This window comes from Neoarius graeffei, chromosome 23, assembly GCF_027579695.1.
Source record: "Neoarius graeffei isolate fNeoGra1 chromosome 23, fNeoGra1.pri, whole genome shotgun sequence".
NCBI lineage: Eukaryota > Metazoa > Chordata > Actinopteri > Siluriformes > Ariidae > Neoarius > Neoarius graeffei.
In genome coordinates this window covers 38638693-38659751 of record NC_083591.1, presented here as the reverse complement: position 1 = coordinate 38659751, position 21059 = coordinate 38638693, and the positions used below count along the sequence as shown (strand labels likewise).

General features: G+C 43.3%; 1 protein-coding gene across 3 annotated transcripts in view; it reads right to left on the bottom strand.

Moving 5' to 3' along the window:
- Positions 1-1004: 1004 nt before the first annotated feature.
- Positions 1005-21059, bottom strand: part of LOC132871707 (alpha/beta hydrolase domain-containing protein 17A-like) — a 71321-nt gene continuing 51266 nt past the window's right edge. For 2 of the 3 annotated variants that reach the window (XM_060906136.1, XM_060906137.1), the window contains exons 4-5: positions 7706-7885; positions 1005-3023 (exon numbers count right to left, since the gene is read on the bottom strand). In XM_060906136.1, coding sequence (XP_060762119.1) covers positions 2798-3023; positions 7706-7885 — 406 coding nt within the window. In that variant the 3' untranslated portion in view covers positions 1005-2797. Of the gene's footprint in view, positions 3024-5697; positions 7359-7705; positions 7886-21059 lie in introns of those variants that run through there. The other variant, XM_060906138.1, reaches the window with a different exon arrangement.

The window sequence follows — 21059 nt, the reverse complement described above, 5'->3', positions numbered from 1 at the left end:
TATAAGGTTACTAAAACCGTAACTGAATAACACGCTAATTAAGAAATAAAGCAAGTTTAAAAACGACTTCAGTTCAACTTTAACAAAATGCATAGTACCATCATATAACAAGGCCTTTTGCCAAGCTTTGAGAAATTCGTCCAAAGATTGTAAGAGGAGTTGATTTCAGAAGGAAAAACACACTCATGAAATTGTCAAATTATAATTTTGTTAATCAAGGGCTGTAACTCTGTAGCCTGGGCCCGCCCATCCTAAGTGTGACGCAACACGAGGGCCTGTTGCGAGCTGAGTCTGGCCAGGCAAGCTATCTCCAGCTCTTCCAAGCTCCCGAAAAAATGGGAGCCAATCAACTTTGAGCATCTCCAACGGCCCTGGGTAGAGGCGTGTTCAAGGCACTGACGTAGTAGAACTGCGACCGGAAGCCATAGATTGTTTACAGAATCTATGCCGGAAGCGCTTCATTCACTAGAAACATCACGAACATGGAGCAGCAGCAAGCCTTTGACACAGCGGTAGATGCTGTATTGAAAGCATTCAACGGGAAGTTCTCATTGAAAACGGAGCAAAGAGCAGCCCTGGAGGTATTTATCTTCTTCCTGTCACTCAAGCAGTTTCCGTCGCGTCACATACGTCAGAGGAAAGAGTGATGTGATTGGTTTAAGCTTCGTCACAGCCTTTTCTGGCTTCGACCAGTAGCAAACTGAGGCATTTCAGGGAGGCGGGTCAACCACGCGCTTTGGGAAACGGTTGGGCTTAATATCTTTGCCAGACCAAATGCTCGCAGAGCTTTGAAGTCGCGTTAGCCAGACTAGTAACTCTGCTAAAATGTGACCGTATTTAATGAAATGACAATATGCGTATTACCGACATATAACAAAGAATCCTGCCAGGTTTCGTGAAATTCCTCCAAAAATTGAGAGAGCCAGCGGGGAATAAAAAGTCAGAGCTGAAAATGAATCAAACACCTAATGACCCTGATTTGAGACAATTAATAACAGTAAAAGTTGTCATCATCACTTTTATTAATCAGTTACATTACAGCACATACATTCTTCAGCTAGGAAAAGGATACACAGGAAAAAAAAAAAAAACTCATTATGCTTCTTTCGCCAACGGAAACATGACTGCACACTTATACATGGCTGCAGCTGGAAAAAAGAATAATACATGAATCATTTGAAATGTGAGAGTTTCTAAAAAATTTTCCCCCCCAAACATCTGCATCATAAAGTTGACGTTTATTGCCGTTAGGAGTGTCGGGGGTGCGAGTACTCACACTGAGACTGCAGCTCGTGTAGAATTCTGATGTTATTGCATTTTGACACGAAAACCCAAGCTATGCTTCGGAATTTAAACTGATTTTGTAAAATTTGACGATCGTGTTCAAAAGGCAAATGCAATCATCTTGCAATAATCTCAGCACAGGGTGAATTATTCTCTTTTCACGTCAACCAAATTGCAATAAAACTACCGTCCGGTCCCTTAAGAACGGCTCCGGTTTTGACAAAATTTGAGCGCTCGAGCAAAAACTTACTCGTAGAAAAATAGTTTCGCAAGTTCTTTGTAATGTTCTTAAAATGCGTAGCTAAACTGCAAGCAACGTTAAATGTCGTTGTTTAAATACGTCACTTAAAAAAAAGTCCGCGATAAGAAATACCGAAAAGAGGAAGGCTAATCTTACAAATTAGCGACGTGTGTTTATATTCAAACCCTCTGAACATCTCCGCTTTACAGACACTTTGAGAAGGTGCAAAGAGTGCGACGATGTCAGAAAGAGAGAACCGGAGTACCCGTTCTTCATTCGTAAGAAAACGCGCGAATTAAAACGGTGAGGCACCGAGACGATGTAGGAATCGTTAGTGTGTGTAGTGACTGGTACTTTGTGGAACTGCTATCTGGAGGTCACAGTGAGACTGCGTGAGAACGAGCGTTCCGGGAAATAGATACGAGATTTAAAAAGAACTGAGACGTGAATGAGAGTCGGAGGAAAGCGGAACCGACAAATGGAAAGGTCAGACAGAAACCACTAGTTGCTCGGAATCTAAGTGGAGAACCAAAGACGAAAGCTACGTTCATCTGAAATTTAACTGTGTCAAAGGAAAACGGACGTCATTCTTTTCAGTCCGGTGGTTCCAATTCGGTGACGGGGTGGAGCTTCTGGGTTTTTTTTTAATTACGGTTGCCTTATTGTTATATTCACAGTAACCCAAGTTATATTGCTTGCTGCCAAAGTGTATAGCTCAGCTCACGTCCTTTTAAACACACACCAGACACAAGATGCTGCTGTCCAACGATCCAAACGCATCAAGAAAGGACAAATGAAACTGAACAAAGGGCAGAAGAAGAAGAACTTGAGATCAAAAAGCATTTTAAAGATTCTGTAATAAATCAGTACATACACACTTGACCCATATAATGTTCTCTACAAGGTCAGACCCCCACCCCCCTCAAAAAAAAACACCCAATCTGTCCAGCAGAGAGCACATTCATACAGGAAGGAGCGGAAAATTAAATCCAAACAAGAGCTCATCGAAGAAATTGCACTTATGGCAGTCTCCTTGTAGATGCCTTGAGCAAAAGAAATAAGAACAATATCATCATACGATAAGACGAAGGAATAACGACAATACAGTTTTTGCCCTGCTATACTGGACCCGCAAGGTCCTGCTTCAAGATGTTGAACCATCCAGGTCTACGAGTGAATATTTACCAGCCTACAGGGTAGAAAACGTTGAAGCAGGCTGTCAAGTCGACACTGGAGTGTTCGTGTTCGTTTCAGCTTCGAACTGCTGGGTTTTCAGGCGTACTGGGCGGTCAGTTCCTGGCCGATGAAGCGGCGCAGGCGTTCCAGGTACTGGCTGTAGAGCTCGATGTCGTTGTGGCCGGCTCCTTCCACCCACAGCGGCTCCACGGCCTTGGGGCAGCGCTCGAACAGGGCGAGGCCGTGGGAGAAATCGATCACCTCGTCCTCGGTGCCGTGGATGATCAGGACTGGAGACGTGATCTTTGACACCTTCTCGATGCTGAAAGATGAAGTGGGGGACGTTGGTACAGGGAAAGTAAAGAGAAACTGATTAATTAACAATTATTCACCGAAACTGAAGTGGATAATTGTTTAACACCGGTCATTATTTTTTTAAAATCGTATAAAAGTCTTCAAAAGCGGCATGCAAACGGAACGCGTCACTTATCTACACCAAGTCCGTTTGACAAAGTGACTGGCCGCCATTTTGCCGAATCACTCGAGGTAGTGATCAAGAAACAGTCCGAATCTCTCGACCAATCAGCGCGCAATACCCTATAGATAGTTTTCACATGACGTCACAGAGTCGGGGATTCCCTAGTGGCGGCCATCTTGCGGGTCAAGCTTACCGTAAGGGTGACTGAGCACACATTGTAACGCGCGAGTACAAAGTCTTCAAAAGAACCCAAGCAGGCTATTTAAAGCTAGCAATGGTGCACACCTGTTGTATTCACGGCTGTCGTAATAGGTCAGGTGATGAAGTCAAGCGGAGCTTTTATGGAATTCCCACTGTACGGGAGCACGAAGGCAAGCAAACAAACAAACTCAGCATACAAAGGAGAAATCTACAGCTTGCGAGAATCAACCGCAAGGATTATCAGCCTTCCAAACACAGCAAAGTCTGCTCCCATCATTTTATAAGTGCTAAGTTGTTTAAATAAACAATCAATTGTGTTTAAGTTTGTTTTTGGAAACCAGAACATCATGTGAACAATCTCTGGAGAATGCCTAACTGGAGCCGCTGAGTGTACGTTTACATTGTAATGTACACTTAATATCGCTCGTTTGTCACGTTTCTATTTGAAACTTGTCACTTCACTCATGCAAGGGTCATTTTTGAAAAACATTTTAGGTCTATTCTGTATGATTTGATTTGTGTTTGGGATGCAAACAGCGCGCCTTTTGGCGGATGCCGCCTGAATCGCGCAGATCCGATTTTTTTTTTAGGGGGGACGTTGGAGTGTCTGATTATAATTTCAAAGTAAATTCTGTATTAAAATTACTAAATAAGCAAATCCGTTACAGTCCATGAAACAGGAAGTATAAGGATGAGAAAAAAACAGTTTAAATCGGAAAGCTGCGCACATTTGCGCAGCCCGAGCGGTGTGCAGGACTGCGCAAATGTGCGCAGCTTCCCGATTTAAACTGTTTTTTTTCTCATCCTTATACTTCCTGTTTCATGGACTGTAACGGATTTGCTTACTTAGTAATTTTAAGACAGAATTTACTTTGAAATTATAATCAGACACTCCAACGCCCGCCCCCCCCCCAAAAAAAATCGGATCTGCGCGATTCAGGCGGCATCCGCCAAAAGGCGCGCTGTAGAATATATAAAGTTGTATATATCAGACAGCCTTTAAAGGAACAGTCCACCATACTTCCATAATGAAATATGCTCTTATCTGAATTGAGACGAGCTGCTCCGTACCTCTCCGAGCTTTGCGCGACCTCCCAGTCAGTCAGACGCAGTCAGACGCGCTGTCACTCCTGTTAGCAATGTAGCTAGGCTCAGCATGGCCAATGGTATTTTTTGGGGCTGTAGTTAGATGCGACCAAACTCTTCCGCGTTTTTCCTGTTTACATAGGTTTATATGACCAGTGACATGAAACAAGTTCAGTTACACAAATTGAAACGTGGCGATTTTCTATGCTATGGAAAGTCCGCACTATAATGACAGGCGTACTAACACCTTCTGCGCGCTTCGGCAGTGCATGGATATCTGAGCTCCGTATCAATGCGCTGCCGAAGCGCGCAGAAGGTGTTAGTATGCCTGTCATTATAGTGCGGACTTTCCATAGCATAGAAAATCGCCACGTTTCAATTTGTGTAACTGAACTTGTTTCATGTCACTGGTCATATAAACCTATGTAAACAGGAAAAACGCGGAAGAGTTTGGTCGCATCTAACTACAGCCCCAAAAAATACCATTGGCCATGCTGAGCCTAGCTACATTGCTAACAGGAGTGACAGCGCGTCTGACTGCGTCTGACTGACTGGGAAGTCGCGCAAAGCTCGGACAGGTACGGAGCAGCTCGTCTCAATTCAGATAAGAGCATATTTCATTATGGAAGTACGGTGGACTGTTCCTTTAAAGTTTGATGAAGTCAGTTTCAGGCTTTAGCAGCCCTGCAAAGTCACTTGAAAATGCATCTTTGTCCACTTCGTAGGAGTCAATTCCCCCAATCAAGGCCAGTTTGGCTGCATACCGATGTCGTCTAATGTATCTATATACTTCTGTTTTCTTGATTTTGCCAACATTGATCTTTATTTTAGAAAACTAACTATATAACTTCATCCGAGATAACGTAGCCGGTAATGGCGATGGTCCGTTTTGTTTGCCTCGCAAGATGGTGGCTGGGGGGGCGTTCCCCGGAATGCCGTGACGTCAGTGAAAACTATCTATAGTCACCTCCATATTCAGACTATTATTATACACTACCGTTCAAAAGTTTGGGGTCAGCCAGACAATTTTGTGTTTTCCATGAAAAGTCACACTTTTATTTCCCACCATAAGTTGTAAAATGAATAGAAAATATAGTCGAGACATTTTTCTGGCCATTTTGAGCATTTAATCGACCCCACAAATGTGATGCTCCAGAAACTCAATCTGCTCAAAGGAAGGTCAGTTTTATAGCTTCTCTAAAGAGCTCAACTGTTTTCAGCTGTGCTAACATGATTGTACAAGGGTTTTCTAATCATCCATTAGCCTTCTGAGGCAATGAGCAAACACATTGTACCATTAGAACACTGGAGTGAGAGTTGCTGGAAATGGGCCTCTATACACCTATGGAGATATTGCACCAAAAACCAGACGTTTGCAGCTAGAATAGTCATTTAGCACATTAGCAATGTATAGAGTGGATTTCTGATTAGTTTAAAGTGATCTTCATTGAAAAGAACAGTGCTTTTCTTTCAAAAATAAGGACATTTCAAAGTGACCCCAAACTTTTGAACGGTAGCGTATATCTGATAGACCACGAAAAAAAGCCAGCCAATATTATTTAAACAGGAGTTAAAATGAAGGCTGGGGATTCGAGCTCCAACACCACCAAGCTCCCACCATCAGATCCTTGAGCAAAGCCCTGAACCCTTTCTGCTTCGGAGGTGCTGCATCATGCCCCTCTGACCCCAGCATCCTAACAAGCTGGTATATGCGAAGAAAAGAATTTCACTGTGCGGTAATGTATCTGTAACAAATAATGACTTTGCACAAAACAGAAAACCTTGAGGCGGATGAGCTACAAGAGCAGAAGACCACATCAGGTTTCCAGGGATGGCAACAGGAAAATTTTATTTCAGCTGAAACTCCGAATGGGGGGTTCAGGGGGGCGGAGCCCCCCTGAAGCTTTAGCCTTTTTAGCCTCTTCTACCCATTTTCTAGCCATTTTACATGTATATTGTGTGAAAAATACATGATAAAAATAAGTAAGTATCTAAAGTTATTCACCGGCACAACGCAAGGGGGCGCGAAGTCGCTAGGAGTAGTTGGTGGGTGTGGTTAGTGGAGTGTTTATCCTCCGGTTACTTATAATGACTAGAACTTTTTTTTTTTATATAAATGACTAGAACTGGAGTCGTATAGATGTACGTACTTCCTCAATCAACCGCTCTTCGTGCTGCTCCATCCTCGCTCGTGTTTTTAAAAATGCCGGTCGTGAAAACAAACCAAACCGGGAAAGTAGGGAAGCGGAAATCCGTGTACAGCGGATGTAGAGTGGACCAATCAGAGCCCTCTTGTTCATTGTTACACTCGATATAGAAGCTTCCGTTGTTCGCGAGACATGTGGTTTCGATACGATTTGACACTAATCTCGGTAGCAGCGATAAAAATTAGGTACCTAACCCCCCCTAAAACTTTTCTCTACGGATTTAGACGTTCCACAAAGATGATAAAATTGAAATTCAAAACGGCGGATTTCCGCCGTTCGGCGGAAAATTGCCATCCCTGGGTTTCATTTCGGTCAACCAAGAACAAGAACAAGAGGCCTTCATGGGCACGGGCTCATCACAACAGGACCGTTAAAGATGGGTGGCATCACCTGGTCTTCTTCCAGTCTTCAGCTGTCCTCAGATTCGTGTTCTTGGCTGAGAGAACCAGAACCTTGTGCTGTTGTTGCTCATCGACCTCAAGGTTTGGCGTGTTGTGCTTTTCTGATCACCACAGTTGTGTTTAAAAAAAAAAAAAAGAGCGCGCTTATTTGAGTCACTTCCTGTCAGCTCGGACCAGTCTGGTCACTCTCCTCCGATATCTCCAACAAGATGTTTCAGCCTGCAGATCGTCCACACCCAGGATTCCTCTCCTCCCCCAACACCATGCTGTGTAAACTCGAGAGACTGTTGAGTGTGAAAATCCCGAGATCAGCAGTTTCTGAAATACTCATAACGGGCTCGTCTTAATAAAAAGAAAATTTTTGCTCATTTCTCGTCATTCTGATGAAACAAATTATACACAACCCCTGTGATTTGAACACTAGTACCCAGTCAGTATTACTAAGAGCGGTAAAGCCAACCAAAGTGTCCTGATACAGTATCAGCAAATCATGAATGTGGCACAGGAAACACTATTCCACTTCGCGCGGCTGCGTTAATTGCTCTGCCTCGTCTGTTGTTTACAAACTATAATTATGAAAGCGCTCTCATGTTTCAGTCTCTGGAGCTGACCGGGTCGAGTAAGCACCTACTTTGGAAAGGCATCAAAGCAGTAGGTCTTCTTGGTGTCGGGGAAGGCCACTCTCATCCCCGAGGTGAGGGGGGAGTGCAGGACGACGGCAGCACACTCGTACCGCGACGCAAGGTCCACCGTGGGCACCGTGCCGATACTCTGACCGTAAAGGATGATGTTCTCAGGACTGATCCCATATCTGGAGATAAAATCAAAAACATCATCATCATTATATCACAAAACCAACTGGCGGAAAATTATTTTCCTGTTTGATACATTTCTCGAAAAAAAACCCCAAAACATCTACTTTACAACTTTTCAAATGTTTTTCCATGAACTGCACAGACTCGAGACCTAACCTGATAGAGGCAGCGTAGAACATCTGGCAGAGTTAAAAACAACAACATCTGGCACACTTAGACCAGGCAGATCAGGATGAAAAGTTTAGAGTCAGCTACAAAGGCAAAAGGTGAGCAGATAGGTTATTAGACGAGATTTATCACTTTCACACCCGGTGACGCAAACTTTTAACCCGATATAAATGTGATTTCTTTGACAGTTATTCCACGAAATCGAGTCGTACATCTCGTCTCAAAACCTCTCCGTTTCATGAACACTTCTCCACCAGTGCATAAACTCGCCACTCTTTCTTTTGTCGTTTTCCTTGACCGATGTAAAGCGACCTTGAGTTTGAGAAAGGCACTATATAAATGTAAAGCCTCGGTCACAACCGGCCGTACGTGCTCCTACGGCCGGTCTACGTGCAAAAAACGCAAGAAACGCATGCGTGTGACGTGCTGATTTTCGAGCCGCAGACCGGCCGCAGAGGTTCTTTGTCATGTCAAACAAACTCTACGGGCGCTTACGTTTTTTTCAGGTTGCAAGACAAACTTGCGGCCAACGTGCGTCTTTCTCCATGAACAAAAAAAACGCAGCGATTTGGGAAACGCCAAAAATTGCACGGCCAAAAAAATAGTACGTCCGGTTGTGACCTAGGCTTAACATCATCATTATTAGTGATGCAGTGCTATGCATTGCAAACTATTGACTCCCATATAGGGAGTGCAGTGCAAAGCACAGCAAACTCCTGTTCTTCACTTTTTCATCTTCCGTACAAATTTCGATTTTTAATAACCCAATAACCGTACATCGCGCACAGACAAACAATACATCAAAACGTGCGGCTCGATCGGACTCAGTGTGCTATTACTTTGTTCAGCATTCTACGATTTTTTTCGCGACGTAGCCATTCATTTCTATGGGAATTAATTGAAAAAAAATCGCACATTTTCAACGTTTTTCAAACATCCGCTGCTCTGGCATGCTTTCACCTAGAGACATGATTCAAACTTTAAAACGGAGACAAACTTCTCCTGTGTGGATCTGGCATTCAACTTTTTTGCTAGGTTCTATACTTTTTAATCAGTCACAGATCAAACACCATGATCAACTCTGGAGAAATTCAGACTTTATAATGGGTGTCTATGGCGTTATACTTCAGTGGAGCTAATTAAGTTAGAGTGTAGAGAGTTTGAAAAAAAAAAAGGTCTAAATTTCTCATTAAAACTGTGTTTTCAGCCACAAATTTCACTCTACACACATAATTTTCTCAAAAGTAGTACTCACACTTGTCTTGATTCACACAATGTGTCTACCTAAACGACAGGATTTACAGTTTTTGAATGAGAAGCCTGAAAGTAACAAGAGGACAGCCGAACTGCCCAATTGACTCGCATTATAATCCTGACAGCGATTTTACTACAAAATCAGAAATGTCACTTGTTTTCAACTTGCTCTATTGTCCACATTTTTTACACTAGGGACAAAAAAATTACATCAATGTGTTCATGAGAGCCTTGTAGCGCTCAATGTGAAATAATTTTGTGAATACCTCCTTTCGTTTTCGTGTAAATCACCGTTGTTCGGAGAACAAAATCTGAGAAAAAGCTCTCTTTTCGTGGAAAGCCTCGGTCACAACTGGCCATACGTGCTCCTACGGCCGGTCTACGTGCAAAAAACGCAAGAAACGCACGGAGCAGGCTTTCGTCTAAACCGGGGAACAGGGGCGCTGTGCCCTCTTACTGAAATGCCTATTGAACCCCAAGTCACACTTAGGCCATGCACTTATATGCTACTGCACAACATGCAATCTTTCTCAAAACGATCTTTCCTCCGTGAAAACATCCCAGCAACACCGCGTGACAATGTGTCTGACCATCAAATACGTTATAATTACTCCAAAAATATTCCAATCATAGTAGATACACCACCAGACGGTGCAAAAACAATCCGAATTGGCGTTTTCCAGACGGAGGCGCCATGTTGTTTACTTGTCGCGGCTGCTCTCGCAAGATTTGACATGGGTTACATACAAGGTCAGCTGACTTGTAGAGCGAGAGTTCTCGAGACTGAATGACCTTTCACTCACCGGCGCGGGAGCTTTTGACAGAAGTAGTTCGCGAGTTGTTTTTGTTGACACTTGGGCATTTAAAGATGTCATCCTGCGGCACGAAGCGGAAGAAAGCCAAAGACTGTCCGGGGCAGAAGATGATTACTTCTTTTCTTTTTCAATGTTGACAAACAATTAGTTACAATTTCCCTCTCAGATAGCCTCAGAATGTCCCATTGTAGCCTCAATTTTTCAAAGGCTTTGCACAGCGGGGGGGGACAACCGGCACCATCCCCCCCCCCCCCCCGCTTCGCTCCCTCGCCATGATGAGCGCCCTCATACTAAATTTTTCTAGAAAAAACCCTGTGGAGGGCGCGCGTGTGACGTGCTGATTTCCGAGCCGTGGACTGGCCGCAGACCAGCTGCAGAGGTTCTTTGTCATGTCAAACAAACTCTACGGGCGCTAGGGCTGTGCCGATAGACGATGCCATCGTCCATCGACGATGGTGGTCATCCATCACGATGGAGAGCCACCATCGTGATACCACGCCCCCTCCTGTCATAAACATGCATATATCATCTGGGCCTATTTAACCTAAAAAGTTAGTTTTTTTGTTAGTTAGTTTTGTTTAATATATAAATATATTATATAACATATAATTATATATAAATACATAATTATATAAATCATTATAAAGTAATATCCTATTACCGCTTGTTCACATAGGCTATGGTGCAGGGACGTACCATCTAGCATAGCTGCTAGATGGCCACTCGGCGTTCCGGAATTGGCCCGAGTGTAATTTTGCATACCTACAGTTACCAGCGCCAGAAGCGGGCCGATTTCTAAACATGCGGCTTTCCGCACTCGGTCTGCATTCGAGCCGAGTGCTTGGCACGGAATCGGACCTAGATTCACTCCCGAGTGTTGGCCGACTGTTTTTGCCGTAATCGAGCCGCTTCCGGGCCGCGGGCATTTTGCTGCTTGGGCCCAGTCTGCAGCTCATTAAAACCAGACAAAGTAAACATGCTAGTATTTTTGGCCAGAAACCTCGACATTTAAACATGGTGACCATTGCCTGCACTGTTAACCCATTAGGTTAAATTGCTTCGGACTGCCTGCGTTTTCTTGATTTTGATTATTACTATCATTGTTATTTATTTACTTGTTCTTGTATTAACGCAGGCTCTCTTGTTTTTTTTAATCGCTGTTCTTTGCTAACTGAGTCGACTTCAGGAATATTTGGTAGCTTTAATTTCACTGTAAAAAGTTAATGCCCGGCTACGTTAAACTTTGCGAGCGCATTTCGTGCTGCGCACGTTCCGGTTCTCTTCGTCTTGATCATTCATCTTTAAATAAATATATGTTTACAAAATCATGTTCATGACTATTTATTTTGTAGCATTTTTACAATAAAAAGTTAATGCCTAAGCCTGGTTAATGCCTAATGCCTAAATTAAATTGTGTAGGCTACCGAAGCGCATGCTTGTGCGTTCCTGTTAGACTTGATTTGTTGTTCAGCCTACTGTATCTTTTCACGAATACCGGTTCACAGAATCACCTTCATTCTTCCATTTGGTTTGACAATATGGCTTAGAGTGGACCATTTTGTGTCTGAAAGTAGGCCTATTTACCAGATTAAAGTTATTTGACTTCTGCCGAAGTCTGCGCTTCACTGCCGTTTGATAAGGTGAAATATTTCCCGACTGTTAATAGTGGCTATTTGTTTGAACAACATGACAAATTTTACATTAAAAGTATAGTGTAGGCTAAAAAATGAAGTCAAAATTTATTAGTAGTAGCATACTGTATTTGTGTAACCACATGTTATGTTCACGGTAACTATACTACCCGCGGTGCTGAACACTCGTTCTGATGGAGTACTGGTGGCGCATATGCACAAATATTTACGTGCTAATCTTGCCATTAATGGAAGTCTTTTCTCGTTCCTTTTCCACCACATCAGAGACTACGTTTACATGCACATCCAAATCGAGCTGCTGTCGGGAATCGAGCTGAAGGTCCCAGCAGGGTGCCAGAGAAATCCAATCCTACATGCACACAACTGAAATCGGGCTATTGTGTGAGGTGCATTGTGCACCCGAGCCACAGGTGGTGCAACATGCCCCATCGTGTTGGTACACTTCCGGTTGTCGTCATGAAGAAGAGCTATTCAAGAGCGTAAACAAAGTTATCAGTTCCGTGTTCTCCATTGCGCGTTTTTCTCCCGTCCATGAATTTTAATATATTCAACTCCTTAAGCTGAATGAGCATGAACTCTTTCTCCTCATTGCTCCAGAAGTGCACGTTTCTGCTTGCCTGTGGCAGTGGGGGCGTGGTCAAGCGCCGGTCTGTGACAGGAGGGCGGAGCCAGGGAAGGTGAGTGGCAGAATCACTTCACCTGACGGTAATTAACCTGTGTTTGTGTGGCTTCCCAGTAACCGCGCCCTGTTTAAGGAGGCAGAGGGAGAGCAGAGGGGACAGCTCATCCCGGGACTGGAACACAGCGCGTGCGTGCGTGCGTGTTTTTCTCAAGAATAAAAGTAGGCTGTTAAACTGAAAAGTCTGACAATAAAAAGCCTGTTAGTACCAGAAGCTTTGTCCTGCCGTCCTCTGTGCTCCACCCACACTTCAGAGAGCTCTACATCGCCGTTTTCTCTTCTTCGTTTGTTCCTCCTGACCTCTTCTGCTGCTCGCTACTACTGTTGTCATGCCGACCGAGGCTGTTGTGTTTCCCGCTTGTGGTCTCGTCACTCGTCACTTCCGGAAGTAGCTCGACAACTAGCTCGATAGGGTATACATGCACAAAGTAGCTCGGCAGAAATCGCATAAACTAGGTCGTGTAGCTCGATTCCGAGAAATCAAGTTCGGTTCAATTTCAGCCGAATTAAGGTGTATACATGGCATTTTGAACTTCGATTTCAGTCGAGCAACGGCAGAAATTCGATTCTCTCTATGTGCATGTAAACGTAGTGAGTGGGTCCTCCCCCCATCAATGACAATTTCCTGCAGGTACATGGTCATTTCTGCCTCAGACTTTTCTTCATCAGTAAGCGTGGATGCTGTGGCTGCTGCTCTCTTCCCAAGAAGGCTGCCCAAAGACCCTCTCTTTTTCTTAGGCCCTGCCGCGGCGCCGTCACCTGGTTCCTCCCCTTCATCATGTGACGGACCGGGTGTTGTAGCGCCTGACAGCGACGGAACGATCTCTGTCACCATCTCTTCCATCAACTCAGATTTTGTGGTGTGAAGATCAAACATAGAAAATTAGGTAGCCTAAATTTAAAGAGATAGTAGGCTATGGGATATAGTATTACAATTCTCAGCACAATGGAATTTTTTTTCTTTACGTGCCAAAGCCTCGGATGAGTATCTAATACTTATAATAATAATAATAATAAAAATATTTTATAACGTGGCATTAAAATCCCCCCCACGATATGATCGTCCATCACGATGTTTGCGCTGTAAACATCGTCGATGCCAATTAAGGGGACATCGCACAGCCCTAACGGGCGCTTACGTTTTTTTCAGGTTGCAAGACAAACTTACGGCCAACGCGCGTCTTTCTCCACGAACAAAAAAAAACCGCAGCGATTTGGGAAACGCCAAAAATCGCACGGCCAAAAAAATCGTACGTCCGGTTGTGACCTAGGCTTAATATTATATGTCTCTGCTCTGCAGCTGAGAGGAACCGTAACTATAGCAACCAGCTCCAGTCAGGGAACAGATGGAGGAGGGGCTGCTTTCTCTCTCTCAAACACACACGATTGTAGTATCATAGCAAGTCACACATTCACACAGTACAGTGCAGCTCCTGCGATAGCGACTGCTACGGCCACTGCATCACACTCACGATTTCCCACAGGGGAGTTGTCTCTAGTTATTATTATTACTACTACTACAACATGAACTGACAGCCGGCATGTCACGTAGCGCTGCGTTAGCTTGAAGCCATGTACGACGAGACTGAGTGGAATAACTTTTATTCACACATTCACTGGATTTTGAGAAACAGAAGATTTTTTTTTTTTGCAAATTCGAGAAACAAAAACATCCGATAAAATCAGTTCCGCTTAGACTGTAAACAAACCGGCGAAATGACAGTAGCGATTTGTCAAAATAGGCTATAATAATAATAATAATAAATTCTTGAAAAATAAAAAATATATACATATGTGACCCCTCACCGAATCCAGGGACACATGTCGGCCGAAACGAATCCGAGATAATCGCAAAAGAAGCATTTTTTTCGAAATTTGTGATTTTTGTTTTTTTCCATCATGTGCAAGTTGAGATCTTGAAGAATGCAATCAGTATTTCAGATAATAGATTGTTTTGTTGGAAAAGCATACATTTTTTGTTGCAAATTGTCTCGTTTTTGTCAGGACTGTAGCCTGCTGGGGGGTGTGGGTAAATTACCATATGGGCCATTCACATGATGATTGAAGTCATTTTTTTTTTCCGCGAATCAGCTGCATGATCCGAGTTGAGCGCATGGCTACTTAACTGCATACAGGCATGTAATGAGTTACTAAACAGAGCGCAGAGGACCTGACACACCGCGAAGCAAACAGACACATGGTATTTACATCGGAGATCACCATTTCTAGCAAAAAAAAACGCAACCTCGTTTTCCAGATTGAATGGAATACTTGAATGATCGGATGATACACGGACCGTTCTAGGATTACATTCCATCGGAGGCATTGGTGTGTGCAAGGCGCCGTTTCTCTTTCTGATGGGGTAAGTTTATTAATCCAAGGCTGTGTGGTTATTTTTGCATGTAACGGAGAGTGTTGTGGTTTGGTTAAGCCTAGGTCACAACCGGACGTACGATTTTTTGGCCGTGTGATTTTTGGCGTTTCCCAAATCGCTGCTTTTTTTTTGTTCATGGAGAAAGACGCGCGTTGGCCGTAAGTTTGTCTTGCAACCTGAAAAAAACATAAGCGCCCGTAGAGTTTGTTTGACATGACAAAGAACCTCTGCGGCCGGTCTGCGGCTCGAAAATCAGCACATCACACGCGCGCTCTCGTGCGTTTCACGCGCCCTCCGTGCGTTTCTTGTGTTTTTTTGCGTGTAGACCGGCCATAGGAGCACGGTACGGCCAGTTGTGACCGAGGCTTTACATGAAACTAGTGTTGTGTTAGTTGTGTCATCATCGTGCTATCTTTCTTTCTTATGGTGTGAGTAATTTTTCAACCACAAAACGTTAAAGTATACTTTAGGACTTATTTTTGTACTTCATAATTGTGTTGGGCATACTTTGCATGGAAGGAAAATTGACGTGGTGATCTTTGTTTACATGAAAGTAGTATCGTGCTAGCTAGTAGGGGGTAGGGCTTTCCTTAATGTCATGCAAATGAGCACCATTATGTGCCCGCCCTACACCCAGAGTAGCTGAGATGGAAAACTTTGAGGGCGATTTTCTCCCTTTTCTGTTTTAAGAAGTATATACTTTCAAAAGGCCACACATTCTTCAAATATTGTCAGATCTCCACATGGAAGGCATCATTGGGAAGCTTAGAAACTGTACTTTCTGAATCTGTCAATAACTCAAAATGCCCCCGGGCCGACATGTGTCCCTGGATTCTGTGATCTGCCACATATAAGTGTTGCACCGATACCATTTTTTTGGCCCCGATACCTATACCTGGCTGTGCAGTACCGGCCGATACCGATACCATACCGATACCACTCCGTTTGAAATGTGTGTGTGTGTGTGTGTGTATATTATATATATATATATATATATATATATATATATATATATATATATATATAAAGAGCTGCATACTTGGATGTAAAATCATTGCTATCATGGCTTTGTCAGGCTGCTGCTTACCTCTTTGTGAAACAGGAAAAAGACTAATACAAAGTGAATCCAGTAGAAACTCTTTGTGTTCATTCACGTTTCGTCTTCAAATGTTTTATCAGGTTCGAGGTATTGAAACTGGCCGATTTAACTCCACCTCTCGAAACTTTCAGGCTGCAAATCTTGCATGTAGCCATTGTACTCGCCGGAGTTTCTATGCTGAAATATATCCAGACGGCCGACATTTTCTTCTCGTGGTTTGTTTTTCCTCCGCATGAAAAAGCTGCCCCTGTATTGGTTAAGAGCGGCTATTGGCCCGCTCTCATTGGTCTGGAGCAGGTCAATAGCAATAGCTGCTTGGCGTGCTTGGCAGGCATGCACAGTGATCACGTGTGATTACACAACACAGAGTGTAGTGAGTGTCGGGAGAGAGAAGGCTGCGTTCAAGTGTCATACTAGCATCGGTAAATGGTATCGGCGCCCTATTTCTTGCTACTCGCCAATACCACCATTTTAGTGCCAGATCGGGGCCCCGCCCGATACTGGTATCGGTATCGGTGCAACACTAGTTCTTACCATCAAATACTTTCATTCCATATTTTGTTATGTTTTCAAGTAGAGTTTTTATTTCGTCTGAAGGTAAATTTTATATCAAAATTCTATTTCTCTCATTTTCTTAAATATAGGAATGCATTACTGACAGCTATTTGGTCACTGCTATAGCAAGTTATGACCGCGAGTTGGCCTAGTGGTTAGCGTGTCCACCTCTCGATCGCGAGTTCTACTCGCGGTCGGGTCATACCAAAGACCATCATAAAAATGGTACCTACTGCCGTCTGGCAAGGCATGCTTCAATACAGACGTGAGTGGGGAGTCAAACTCTTGTGGTTACCAGAGGACCCGCCCCCCACTGTAACCCTAGCTATACACAGTGCCTTGAAAAAGTATTCATACCCCTTGAACTTTTTCACATTTTTCCACCTTACAGCCACAAACTTAAAAAGTGTTTTATTGAGATTTTATGTGATAGACCAACACAGAGTAGCACATAATTGTGAAGTGAAACGAAAATGATAAATGGTCTTCAAAATTTTAAACAAATAAAAATCTGAAAAATGTGATGTGCATTAGTATTCAGCCCCCCTGCGTCAATACTTTGTAGAGCCACCTTTTGCTGCAATTACAGCTGCAAGTCTTTTGTGGTATGTCTCTACCAGCTTTGCACATCTAGACACTGAAATTTTTGCCCATTCTTCTTTGCAAAATAGCTCAAGCTCAGCCAGATTGGATGGAGAGCGTCTGTGAACAGCAATTTTCAAGTCTTGCCACAGATGCTCAATGGGATTTAGGTCTGGACTTCAACTGGGCCATTCTAACATGAATATTCTTTGATCTAAACCATTCCATTGTAGCTCTGGCTGTATGTTTAGGGTCATTGTCTTGCTGGAAGGTGAATCTCCTTCCCAGTCTCAAGTCTTTTGCAGCCTCCAACAGGTTTTCTTCCAGGATTGCCCTGTATTTAGCTCCATCCATCTTCCCATCAACTCTGACCAGCTTCCCTGTCCCTGCTGAAGAAAAGCATCCCCATAGCATGATGCTGCCACCACCATGTTTCACAGTGGGGATGGTGTGTGCAGGGTGATGAGCAGTGTTAGTTTTCCGCCACACATAGCGCTTTGCATTTAGGCCAAAAAGTTCAACTTTGGTCTCATCTGACCAAAGCACCTTCTTCCACATGTTTGCTGCGTCTCCTACATGGCTTCTTATGCCTGTCTTTCAACAATGGCTTTCTTCTTGCCACTCTTCCAAAAAGGCCAGATTTGCGGAGTGTACGACTTATAGTTGTCCTGTGCACAGATTCTCCCACCTGAGCTGTGGATTTCTGCAGCTCCTCCAGAGTGATCACGGGCCTCTTGGCTGCTTCTCTGACCAGTGCTCTCCTTGCTCGCTCTGTCAGTTTAGGTGGACGGCCATGTCTTGGTAGGTTCGCAGTTGTGCCATACTTTTTCCATTTTTGAATGATGGATTGAACAGTGCTTCTTGAGATGTTCAGAGCTTGGGATTTTTTTTTTATAACCTAATCCTGGCTTTAAACTTCTCCAGAACTTTATCCCTGACCTGTCTGGTGAGTTCTTTGGTCTTCATGATGCTGTTTGTTCTTCAGTGTTCTCGAACAAACCACTGAGGCCTTCACAGAACAAGTGTATTTATGCTGAGAGTAAATTACACACAGTAGGACTCTATTAACTAATTAGATGACTTCTGAAGGCAATTGATTGCACTGGATTGTATTTAGAGGTATCAGAGTACAGGGGTCTGAATACTAATGCACACCACATTTTTCAGATTTTTATTTGTTTAAAATTTTGAAGACCATTTATCATTTTCATTTCACTTCACAATTATGTGCTACTCTGTGTTGGTCTATCACATAAAATCTCAATAAAACACCTAAGTTCGTGGCTGTAAGGTGGAAAAATGTGAAAAAGTTCAAGGGGTATGAATACTTTTGCAAGGCACTGTAATAGCCGAGAGGCCGAGGGCTACGGAAACGGAGATCGGCGCCGCCCTGTGCGCCACGTGGCGTGGGAAGGACTTTGATTTGATAGCAAGTTATGAGTGTTTGAAATACGCTATGTAATATATCAGTCCATATGTCAAAGACATGGACTGATATATCATATGGCCGTAAACAAGATTCGTTGAGACCTGTGCGAGACATCATAGGACGGAAGTAAAACGTAGAGTGGAAATCAAACCGTGTCCGAAATCACTCACTCGTTCACTACTCCCTATACAGGGAATTACTATATAGAGGACTACATCGTGAGCTCATTGGTAAAATGAAAAAATGCTTTCGGACACTACTCCGTCTCGCTGGTATTTACCGGTACGTCATTACTGTCGCACAATTAAAACGTGCCAGATCAGGCAGCTGGTAGGTTTTCGTGATAAATCCATATTACACCGAGCGCATTTCCTACATTAATCAATACAAAGGACCTGCGTCTTTCAAGTTTTTTTTTTAAATCAAGGCTGAATACTTTCTTCTTTGCCGCTGCCTTTTATTAAATCAAATTTCAGACTTTTCATTTCATTTCTTTCAGCGTGACCACAATGCATGATGGGATATATTGCTTTGGTTAGTCACCATCAACGTACACTACTTTTCGTGATGCATTGTGGGATACGTTGAGTGCACTATATAGGGTGGAAATAATCCTCACTAAGGTTTCGGACAGCACTGCAAAATGGCGTCCTCACTATCTAGTGCCCTATGTAGTGAGAAGTGAGCGATTTCGGACACGGGGTTATCAAAAGACGCGCGTGCCCTCTTTCGAACGCTGACGTAATCAAGCCGGAAGTTTCATTTGTTTTGATAGCAATCAGGAAAGTTTGAAAAAAGTCGGCAGTAATCGTCATTTAAACTCATTTTTGTGCAATATTTTGTTCGGAAAACGGTTTTCAAAATGGTGGCACTGACACCTGACTGACTCTTCACGTTTCGAAGTCTCGCACAAGTCTCGTGAAGATCGCGCGGATAAGCGACGCCTGCCGTGGACCAAACGAACTAAATTCAACACGGCTAAAAACCGAACAGGTCGATAAGTATAATAGTTAATTGCCAATACGAGTCACGATATAAGGTTACTAAAACCGTAATTGAACAACACGTTAATTAAGAAATAAAGCAAGTTTAAAAATGACTTCAGGTCTTCTTTAAAGGTGCATTACCGCCACCGACTGGGCTGGAGTGTGGAACAGGAGAACTATGTTCTTTCCGCCATTACGGTTTCTTTTAAATACTTGATCAAGCGATATCTGACTTGATGCCCTCCACCATTTACTTTTTCTCTACTCACGGTATATGAGCCCATAGCCTTGTATTAGAGTAGCCAATCAGAGCACTCGATTGCTCAAATCTAGTGAACGTAGATAGAATAATCCGTAATATTTCAGCATGAACAACTCTGTGAGCCGAGCCTTACCGAAGTACTGAGGCCATTATTAAAAAATGTTCTGTTTCCGGTCCACCAGCCGGGTGAGTGCCGTTTGTGTGGTTGAAATTTTTTTTTTTAAACGCCGGTTTTTCGACATTTTTTTCGGGTTTGTAAATCTAAAATCGAACTTGACATTTACGCATTCCCGGGGGGGGGGAGTAAACACAAACTCCTGTGCACGCAGTTCCCAGGATTAGATGTATTTTCCACAGACCATTTATTTATTCACTTTACTCAAATACAAAGTAAAATGGCAGGAAATCTTCTTTCTTTTCTTGCGTATTGCATCATGAGGCGTTCCTGGCTTGTAAATCTCTTATTTTCGGTGCATGACACATTCACGCAGCTGAGCATGCTATGAATTAACAACGACACCGGTCTGCAGTGGGGCTACACAATTACACACTCAGCGAACATTTCTCCATTTGTGTATGAAAATACACTCCAACCACTCAGTTTGGGTTCATTTACAACCAACGGTGTCTTTTGATGCCAGCACGTAATTGAACGAGAGAAGACTGGTTTACCGGAGTCAAAATAAGCATTATCTCTGCTTCTGTTCCCTCCGACACACTACTGCCTCCGCCGAGTGCGCGCGCACGCACCGCATGTCGGGGCCGCGGATGAGTTACTCTCCCCTGATCAACGAAGTCGGCGGGGAATTTGTGGTTATTATCGGTACAAACAGCGCGAATCACAACTTAAATGAGTGCGGTTCAGTTTGACATTATTGTCAGTCCGTTAGATAAACATTTAATTTTATTAAAATCGAAAATGAATATTTAGAGCCTGTGGGCTACAAAAATAATAGTCATTAAAGTAGCCGGCTGGACTTAATTGTGTAGTCGGCGGTATGGCCGGCAGCCGGCGCTTGTGGAAAGCCCTGCATTCCGCACAGAATATAGAATTGAATCAGCTCTGCACATGCGCCGTGCGGCACAAAAAAATGGCAGCCACCATGAAGGAAGGAGATCCGGAGTTTTCAAACATTTGCTTAAGTGTGAAATCGCAAAATGTTATTCTAGCGAACAACAAAATAGTAAAGATTCAGAAAAACAAATCATTCAGTGATCATTTTAATAGTGTAATTTCATCCGAACTAGGCCTAACGCTCGATTTAGAACTACAAAAAGTCCGTGTGTCGGACATTTTAAGTACCTTTGGAAAAGT